At 50.9% G+C, this 10,135-nt stretch overlaps 3 protein-coding genes across 3 annotated transcripts; 1 reads left to right on the forward strand and 2 right to left on the reverse strand.

The window, feature by feature from the left end:
• Positions 1–238: 238 nt before the first annotated feature.
• On the reverse strand, positions 239–2,018 carry AAFC00_003785 (uncharacterized protein; the record flags this gene model as incomplete). The annotated part of the gene is made up of 6 exons (XM_069343309.1): positions 239–525; positions 590–765; positions 820–884; positions 937–1,165; positions 1,216–1,697; positions 1,785–2,018. The coding sequence occupies 6 exons, from the start codon at positions 2,016–2,018 to the stop codon at positions 239–241; spliced, it is 1,473 nt and encodes a 490-aa protein (XP_069201135.1).
• A 1,072-nt stretch (positions 2,019–3,090) lies between these two features.
• Positions 3,091–4,063, reverse strand: AAFC00_003786 (uncharacterized protein; the record flags this gene model as incomplete). Its single annotated transcript, XM_069348112.1, has 2 exons — positions 3,091–3,920; positions 3,973–4,063. The coding sequence occupies 2 exons, from the start codon at positions 4,061–4,063 to the stop codon at positions 3,091–3,093; spliced, it is 921 nt and encodes a 306-aa protein (XP_069201136.1).
• Positions 4,064–5,662: 1,599 nt separating this feature from the next.
• AAFC00_003787 (uncharacterized protein) lies at positions 5,663–9,438 on the forward strand (the record flags this gene model as incomplete). The annotated part of the gene is made up of 5 exons (XM_069343310.1): positions 5,663–5,726; positions 5,776–5,906; positions 5,982–6,377; positions 6,429–6,495; positions 6,554–9,438. 5 exons carry the CDS (start codon positions 5,663–5,665, stop codon positions 9,436–9,438), a joined length of 3,543 nt encoding a protein of 1,180 aa, XP_069201137.1.
• Between the last annotated feature and the right edge of the window lie 697 nt (positions 9,439–10,135).

Genomic DNA, 10,135 nt, shown 5'->3' on the forward strand with positions numbered 1-10,135 from the left:
GGAGCTCGAGCAGAGTAGCCGATTGCTCTCTGTCCGCCTTCTCAGCTTTCGTCGTGGCTAATCCATTAGCTTCGAACCTAGACGTCTTATATTTGCCGAGGACAAAAGTTGAGCGGCGGTGAGTAGCTTCGTCCGATCGCCACAAGGCTTAGCCGTGCCATTCTCGGATCTTTTATCGCTGCGCAAATGCCTCAACCCACCAGTGTAGGCTTCTTGCGTTCTGCTACAAAGAGCCCTGTCATGGCTCTGAGGGCGTCACATGGATCTGCCAGTACTTCTGATACAGCTCCGGCATCCTCGCGTCCAATTCCTTGCTCGAGCCGTGCTCCTTGTACACCGGATGTGTCACGGGTTGCGCCAACAGCCCAGCCTTTACCCCTGTTCGTTGGTACTGAAGGAACTCCTCGGCAACTTTGACGTATACCTCGACGCCTTCTCTGACGGGTATCGTCGAGCCTGTCGTCCAGCTCAGTAGCATGGGCTCTATCAGTGGCGCGTCTGTCACCGAAGGGTGTGATGTGCCCACTGTAGTGCTTTGTTAGTGATTGGACATACGATACCAATAAAGCTGTTTTTTGGCAATACTTACATGAAGTCATGAACCACGCAGCATGGCCACGTTTGTTGACGCCCTCTGCTCGCTCTTTCACGACGTCAAAATGTGGTCGCCCTTCAAATATGGAATATCTCGACGACCAAGAGTTGGAATGTATAATCAGACACGGTACATCAATGTCCGTATTCAACGGTCCTGAACTTTTGCCACTATATGATCATTAGTAAGTGAAGAACAAGATGCGAAATCGAGAAGAAGCGTACGGGTCAAGGATGATAGCTCCACCGACCGGGAGTCCTTTGTGTGGAGCGCCCTTGAGCGACTTGAGCTGTAATCTCGTCAGTACTGAACCGCCCAAAGCAAAGGCAACAGAAACTCACCACACCTGTGGCACCGTAGCTGTGACCTGCTAGAGTAATACTGTTCATGCACAAGCGTCCCCGCCATCTGCCAAAGTCGCTGCCCTCTTTGCGAGGATTGAACTCGAAGATCTCGGCACCATCTCCCGCATTAATGGTCTGAAGTACCCTAACAGTCTCTAGAATCTCTGCGTGACGAAAAGAAATCTGAGCATCTTTCAATGCGAGTATATCAAAAGAAGGATCATGTCTATCTCATATCAGCAAATTGCATATCACCACGAACACGCGCCCACATACTGCAGATCTTCAAGGCCGAAATGTAATCTTGGCTTCTCACTGCCGTCAAGGTCCATGATCATGCTTCCGGGACTGCTGCCATCTCGATGTTCAATAGCGGCCACGACGTATCCTCGGCTCGCAAGCTCACCGCAAAACGCCGAATACTGGGTACGCGAACTTGCCATGCCGTGGGAGAAGACAATCACAGGGAAGCCATTGGTGCCTTCTTCCAGTTTGCCCTCATTGACGAAGGTCGATTGCAGGCTTGGGGGAGAGTCGAAAAGTGGAGCATCCACCGCTGCAGGAATAGTAGTTCCGCCCGCCAAAGTCCACAGGCCCAGGGTAAATATCTTAGTGATAAAAGCACTGTTGATTCTCGCGAACTTTGCGTAACCTTCGGATGTAAGTGTGATGGGCTTGGGTACCCATAGATGCCTTTCTTTCGGTGGCTTTATGCTGCTCGCAGCCGGATAGTAGAGACTGAATAACACTGTCTCGAGCTGTCATGGTGGGAGATTTCAGCCTGGCGAACATAATTGTTCGAATCAAGGTAGCAGGCTGCTACAAGGGAAATCGCATTGTCGTACCTCAAAGGCTGGCTTGCCATCTTTAAATCTGACATCATGTATCAATCGAGCATCGACCGGACTCTCAACATCCACCGTGCCAACCGAGTATGGTCCAGTATAATCCGGCAGATTCGACGAGAGCAAAGGCATCCCCAATAGATAACAATAAGAAATGTAAATTGCACACAACGAGAAAAAGATATACTTGAGGGTCAGGCGAGGACGAAGTATGCGAGGCAAGCGACGATTCATCACGGGCCAACGATTGTTTGACTTGTGGAGAATAGTAAAAGAATTAGAGCGACTATACGACAGGCCAGGTACGCGATATTGCGCGTTCGATAGGAGTGTCCGGAAAGTCAGATCTCTGGGTGGTGGTTCATCCGAGAGGTGCCGCCCAGTAGACCATACCGTAAGCTTGGCTGTACGGTCCGAAGCTGACGTCGACGATTACATCTGCGCGGATGTCTTGTTCATCTATTCCGCGGACAGGTAAACTTACCTCGAGACAATTTGAGCCCAGCGTACTACAATGCTTAAATGCGAGGGACCACATGCGCGTGACAAATACTGCATTCCATGCTTCGATGTCTGAGAGGTTCTGCCCAATTTATATATGATCCGATTGCCTCTTTGGATGGATGCATGTGAAGTGGGGGAAGCCCGCTGTCAACTGGGGACTATTGTAGATAAGGTAAGGCGCTTTACGTGAGTTGGCCCCCTCTCAGACCGCTCAAGTGGGTCAGTGCTGTTGCTCGGAACGTCTCGAGCTAAAGTAGTAGTTTGATGGTAAAGAAATGCTACCATGCATGAAGGGTAGCTTGTGTATGTAATTCAGTACATGATATGTCTAGCACACTACTCCAAATTTTGGTCACGTCCAGATCAGGGTAAAGAACGACTTGCTTGCCGGTTTTCTTGAATGGAGCTTCGGACTTTCGCTCGGCTAATTGTTTGATTTATATGTATGCTGTTCACTACTGGAAGAATGATTGATAAACATCACCCTCGCATGCATTCCATGTGCTGCAGACCTCGTATGCCACGCATCACAGCTGCGTGATATCAGCGAAACACCCTTTCGGCCAAACACCTGTTAGCGTTGCTGGTGATCATTGCGAGATATTGCAAAGTTGACGCATGCTCAGCAAGGATCTCGCGATTCGGAAGTGCACGGATATATCTTCGGTCTGATATGTAGCTCCTTTGTTCCATTCACCAGGCTGACAAAATGTTCTTCTCAAGTCATGGGAGCAAAGAAGTCGTGGTTGATCAGGATTCAGAATAGGAACAAGTCGGAAAAAGGAGGAGACTGACGACTACCTCATAATTTACTTCCAGCGCTCTCCGCCGTGCGAACAGTGGCGGTTCTTTTTGCCAGATTCCTTGACGATTCAACGATCATGACAACGTGATTACTAGAGGCGACTAGATCCCCTGCTTGATCCATGACTGTCACCTCAAGATCGTATCTGCCTCCCTTGATCACCTTGGCTCTCGTCCTGAGGAACAGCCACTTCACACCGTCGTCTGGCAACAACTTCTTGACATCTAGATTGAGCAGTACGGTTGGGTACCAATTGAACCCATCTGTCCAATCTGTTTTATAGGACTCGATAATTTGAGGGAAAATGTCAACGACAAGACCTAGCATATCGTTCGTCCAGTGCTCGCCTGATGTCAGAGTCATCCACTGGTCTATGATGGAGTGATATGCTTGGCCTGCTCGGGGATGAAACAGGCGTATGTTCTTTGCTGCTTTCCTGAAGTCGGAAAAAGGGGCTGCTCGCTCAAACCACATACTATCTCGGCCTTGGTCGAGCATCTCGAAAGACTCTGGCATTGGCGAAGGTGCAGGATGTAAGGACCAATTCGTTGGATACGAAAGTCCATTCTCAGTGGCTAGATTAGTATTTGTGATGTAGGCTACCACTTCTTCACGGCCAGCCTGAGAAAGTGTAACATGGACAGTCGAGTTTGCGCGACCGATTTTGACATGTTTGACAGTGAAATTTGCTGGGCCGGTCTGTGTACGACGGAGGAAGGTAATATGCATTGCCAAGGTATGAGGTTGGTTTTGCTGCTTCAGTGTTGTCGAGAAGTGGAGCAGCACTACTTTCTGAATCGCAGTAGCGACGAAGCCGCCATTGGGAACTTTGCGAGATCAGCTTGAGCAGTAGACACAAAGTATCGCAATATAGCTCACCTGAACCTACACACCACTGAGGTGGGAAGTTGGCGCTGTATGTATGAGAGGAGGTGGCCTCCACCTTGGTGTCTTCGCTTAATAAGTACATCTCGCGAATGCACGGCAACAGACACAGTAAAGTCTAAGCAGAAAGCGAGTCTATACCTGCACTATCTTTCTACGAGTGGGCCAAGTGTCGTACGTGCGATTACTCCAACATTATACGAACAGGACACTCTTCATTTCTGGAGAGCATCTATGTACAGTACCTTACTTACCTGATCGGATAGTACGATGGCGGGGTGCGGGCCGAGGCAGACGTCAGGGACGGAACAAGAATCGTGAGGCCTCGGCTTGTGTTACTTGTGTGTTGCATTTACCTGGAGTACCTCTGTACAAGTACAAAAATACGTGCAAATCGAGATTTATACAGTGCACTTCTTCCAAGCTAGAGTACCTTAGGGACCGGATAGGGTAAGCTACCTTGCATAACACGATCTGACAAGATTACTATAAACAGATGCTGTTAGCTGAACATCAAGGCAACATGATGCGCGGAGTGATGGCGATGGAGAACGCTAGAAGAACAAGACCGAGTAGGTGTAGGGAGATGGTAAGGCGTATTTATTGTAGAAAAAAAGTCCGCAAGCCTCACCGCATTCAATCTAAGCGACTGACTCGCATATTGAAAAGAAGGCAGTGTACAGCCTTGGAGATATTGAGATGTGCTATAAGTGTCAGCGGCACAATCTACGGCACTTGACATCACCATTTGGTACATGCTAAGGTACCAGCAAGGTACACACTACAAGCATTCGGTGATCACACATTCGCGTAGTCCTTGTATGAAGGGTTGCTTACCTACTTTTCGCCTTGACTGCGACTGAGGAATAGAGTATGGTTGATGCGGCGACCTTCTGTCGCTCTGATCGCAGACCCTTGTCCTCCCAATCTATCTCTGTATAGTCTACTGTTTCCCCCCATCTCCCTCTATTGTCTCCATCTCTCTTCGCCCTGTCCATACTTGGCCCCCTCCCCTTGGCATGGGCTTTGTTGCGGGAAACAAAGGGATCCCAGATTATTTCCAGGCTGCCGGACCAGTGAATGACGAGTGCAGGAAGAACGTGGGGTTGAAACAAGGGACGTGCACGGGATAAGATTAGGCGCTGACAAGTGCAGAAGAGTTAGAGGGAGACCAAGGGACAAAGGCAACAAGGGACAAGGGTACAGTACAGGTAATAATCAGCAGAAGAAGAGGGAGAGAGAGATGAGTGTTAGATAAACATCGTCCACAGATTTGTCTCTGTGCGCTCGCTCCCTGTGCGTGATCTCTGTTCTCCAGTATCAGCATCCGCATCATCATCTGATCGCCCTGAAACCACTTCGACCAACCCCGAAAGAAACAGAGGACAGGGTACCTTAGGTAGTCGCTGCCATTAACGCTACAGCAGCCACTCCATACAGATATCTCACTATCGCCGTAATCATTAATTCGCCCAGCCTGACTCGGATCCCTTTCTTATTGGCCGCCTTCTATTGAGACACTTCCTCGCCGCTACTGCACGATCACCACAACCACGACGACACATATCTCTGCCAGGACGACGTCGCGAACTGAAGCATACTGTTCTCCGCTCTTGCCTCGCCGAAGCACAACAAACAACGATAGGAGTCGTCGTGTTGGGGGCAGCGTCGCCCAACTTCGGGCATGGGGAACGTGAGCAGTAGACCCGACGATGGCGCCGCAGTATATTTGAGAGATCAGACTCGATGTGTGTATCTTAATTCCAGAACATAATGTACCGGACCTGACATGACTAGTCTCCATCGGTGGCCTGAGCATCTCGAATTCGCGAGGCAGGAGGATCACTGTCTCGCCGAATGCCTTTCCCACCTCGAGATACTACGCCAGGCGCGATGACAACGATACGAGCCCTCTAGACTACGTACAGGTAATGCACGGATCTGCTCATGGCGCGCGCGAATACAGTAGCAATCAAGGGACTGACATGTACCGTTTGCGACAGGACCCAGAGACACTCCCTGGCGCACCTCCTGCCTTCCTGCTGCGACTCACCAACGAGGAGGAACTGACTTTCAACTTCACATGCATCATCCGCCAACAGTCCACAGGACCTTCGGCGTCCTTGGGCGAGCAGGTTGTCGCCGTCAGCTCTGCGCCTGCGCTCGATACACAGCTGACCGGCCTCACCTACATCTTTGCCTCCAACGATAGGGAGATCGAACAGCTTACGACTCGCGAGTTCCACGCAGACCCTAATCTACACAGAAACCCAAACGTCGAACTCGTCGGCCACTACGGCACTGATGGCACGCCTTCTGTACAATTTAACTGGACATGGACCTGGCGTGCGCCAAAACCAGCCGAGGATCGAGGAGGTGGCTGGAGAAACACCTGCAGCGTGAGTCGCAAAGGGATGCTACAAAGTATCACAAGTCTGACGTGTTCATAGTTCGTCGAGTACAACCAGCGCGCGCATCGTCTCGACACCCTGGCGACCTTTTCCTTCTGGGTACAAAGTACGGCTTGAACCGGACCATTTTGCCCTGCATCATCCGCTGATATTAATTGCCACAGGTGTCCCACAATATCCATTCAGCCCCCAGCAACTCTCGCCGAAACTCGACACGTTGTATCCGCCACGCCTGCGAGTCCCTTCTACACAGTCTGTCGAGTCCCGCATCAGTGCTGTGAGCGATTCAGACGGTGGTGACGTTCGAGAGCTGCGCGAGCCCGGCTCGCCTTACATTGAATCCATTCCCGAGTACAGTCTCGGCCTCGTGCCGACTATGACAAACGGACCCTTGCCAAAAGTCGATGTGAACTGTGTGGGACGACCGGGAGAAGACGTGAGTAGCGCTGACGACGGACCGGTGTTTCGAGCCACGATGCGTTCACTGGAGAACAAGACTGGAACTATGAAATCTCGCATGAAGAGGGTGTTGAAAGCAGCCGAAGCAGCGCAATCTGCCCAAGCAGCCTGCAACAATGCTGTTGCCGACTTCATGGATGCCCTCCGTGACGCCTCTAACACGAACGCGAATGCAGTCCGACCTGCTTTGGAGCACTATTTTGACTCGATCGCAAACGAAATTCTGCTCTACGAGAAGCAGAATAACGCCAACCTCCAAAAACTCATCATCGAGCCTATCAGCAAGCTGTACAGTGTCGACATCAAGCAAGCCGAATACAAGAGACGGGACTTTGAAGAAGAGAGCAAGGACTTTTACGCGTATGTGGGCAAATACCTTGGCCAAAGATCCGAGTCCTTGAAAGAAAAGAAGAGAGTGGAAAGCGACGCCAAGTATCAGGCAAAGAGACGTACTTTCGAGCTCAAGCGTTTCGACTATTCCTCCTTCATGCACGACTTGAACGGTGGGCGCAAGGAGCAAGAGGTTCTGTCCCAGCTTACCAAGTACGCCGATGCCCAGTCACGAGGCTTTTTGAATACCTCCAAAAGGATAGCGGAAATGATGCCTCAGCTGGAAGCACTGTGCTCAGCGGTCAGTCAAGTCGATAAAGAGTTCCAGCTTCAACGGACAGAGCGAGAGACGAAGCGCCGCGCGCTTGAGACAAGCACGAAGATCATCTCCTCAGATGCTGATCCTGTGCCTCCGCCGAGCGCTTTTGGCCAACGCAACTTCGACTTGGATCCATATAGGACTTCCAGCAACGTCGGATCACGAACATCCGCTCTGTCGACTTCACCATCCGCCACAAACGGGTTTCCTACCAGCATGACTGGTGCGCCTACTGCAGCCGCCCCACTGAATAACACCGTATCAAATGTGCCCCAGCGCAACAGTAGTAATAAGTTCAAGGGCTTTCGCGACCTTGAAGATAAAGATATCAGCGCGCCAGGCATCACCCAGCACCGCAAAGAGGGCCTCTTGTGGTCATTGAGCCGACCAGGGGGTCACGTAGATCCAATCATGACTAAAGCGGCCGCTTGGCACAAATTCTGGATCGTCCTGGATCAGGGGAAGCTGTCGGAATACGCCAATTGGAAGGACAGGCTGGACTTGCATATGGAGCCGATAGATCTGCGCGTTGCATCAGTGCGCGAAGCTCGCAATGCAGAGCGACGTTTCTGCTTCGAGGTCATTACTCCTCAATTCACACGAGTATACCAAGCACCTTCGGAAGAAGACATGAAGTCGTGGATAGGAGCCATCAACAATGCTCTTCAGTCGGCATTCGAATCTCGGCCATCGACCGCATCGGCGGAGCACGCGCCTGCTCAGCACAACTCCACGCGGAACAACATCGCAGCGGTCCTGACGGGCAAGAGCCTCAGCACAGGCCACAGGGCTTCAGCACACGTCACTTCGTACACCCAAGGTAGTACGCCGAAGACGACAGTGTCCAGGCATGCTACGACTGGCGACAAGCCCCATTACCTCCGCGCAAACAGCGACGATGCGAACTCAAGTGCGCTGCTCAATCAAATTCGTGAAGCAGACGCGGGCAACAAGTTCTGCGCCGACTGCAATGGCGAAAGCAAGGTCGACTGGGTCAGCATCAATCTGGGGATAGTGCTGTGTATCGAATGTAGCGGAATCCATCGATCTCTGGGCACACACATCAGCAAAGTACGCAGCCTGACCTTGGACACTGCCGCCTTCACGCCGGACATCATTGACCTGCTGTTACTACTTGGTAATCGTGTTTCGAATATGATCTGGGAAGCGCGACTTGATCGTTTCCTCAAGCCTTCGCCTCACTCAACCCGAGAGCAACGACTACACTTCATCACCGCCAAGTATTCTTCGAGGACCTATGCCCAACCACTTCCTCTGACGTCTATGTCCCACTTTGGCACACCAGATGAAACACTTCTCGCAAGCATTAAGAAGAACGAGATCCACAACGTCTTGTATGCCTTGGCTATAGGAGCCAATCCAAATGCCACAGACCGCATGCGTGCAACGCCTGCTGTCTACCTTGCTTTGGCCGCTGCTGATCCAGCGAGTCCTGGTACCTCGGCTTCCCTGTCACCTTCAAACTCGACAGCTTCGTCAGGGTTCTCCCACTCGCGCGGTACGAGCACAATAACGCTCAAGGACTATGGGCCGGGGATACCTCTTTCGCCTCGACCCATCACGCCAGTCTCGCCCAGCACCGCATCATCGCCTACGTCTTCATGTTCGCGAAAGCCGTTCGCTATTGCCGAACTGCTTTTGCAGAATGGAGCCGATATCCCCACGCAACCCGCACCTATTCCTCTTTCCCCAGCTGCGAGACAGTATCTGGAATTCAAGATCGATCAACGTACTGGACGACATCTGGGTCTAGGCGTGAGAGATAGTGCTGGGGACACGATTGGCGCACTACCAAGCATCTCTGCGGGTGGCAGTGGCAACAGTCCTAACCACCGGGATCGTGAGAGGGAAGGGCGGTCGGAGTGGAGAGGAGAAGGCATTGTCAAGCGACTGAGCAGTGGCAGTTATGGAAAGAGGTGACCTTGACTACGGTATCTTGACACTTTCTCTCCTGCGTCATTCTTTCATTTTCCGCACTGTGCATGAGAGAAATATAATGGTCAGGGTTTGATTTTCATGTTCGTAAGTATTCCCCAAGTTCGAGGGTTGTTGGGGTTGTTTACGATTCTTATCTCTTATACCCTTTTCACCTTGTCTGCATCGCCAAACTGCATATCTAATCGCTACGTCCACACACCTCATTTGCACCTCCTTTCTTTCATCTGCTCTTCTGTTTACATGCTTTATTACGCAGATCTTAGGAAGTGATCCAGATGGGAGAATGCAGAGAAACAGACCATCAAGGAAGATGGTAGGAGCAAGTAGGGGTCTCGAAAAGGGGAACAATATTACAGATTATAGATGATTGTACGACACTATAGGAGCAACCACAAAATACTGTTTATTCTTTTTCTCTCTTATCTATGTTATTCCAGACTTTTGACCTGTGTTTTTCACATCAAGCACTGCTTCTTCAACCTTAGGTTCATGCGCATGACCGAGCTTCATCCATCCTCAAGGGCAAAACAGCAATTGTGCGTAGAAAGAGCGGTGATGGCAGAAAGAAGACGGATATCGCTGTAGTTGTCTAATCGTTAAGCCGATCGCGCTCTGGCTTAGCCATGGTGTCGGTCTAGTCGTTTCAAATGAGGATGTTCTAACAGCGTGTGTTCTCTAA

The sequence above is a fragment of the Neodothiora populina genome (genome assembly GCF_041146345.1).
Source record: "Neodothiora populina strain CPC 39397 chromosome Unknown canker_contig_16, whole genome shotgun sequence".
Classification (NCBI taxonomy): domain Eukaryota; kingdom Fungi; phylum Ascomycota; class Dothideomycetes; order Dothideales; family Dothioraceae; genus Neodothiora; species Neodothiora populina.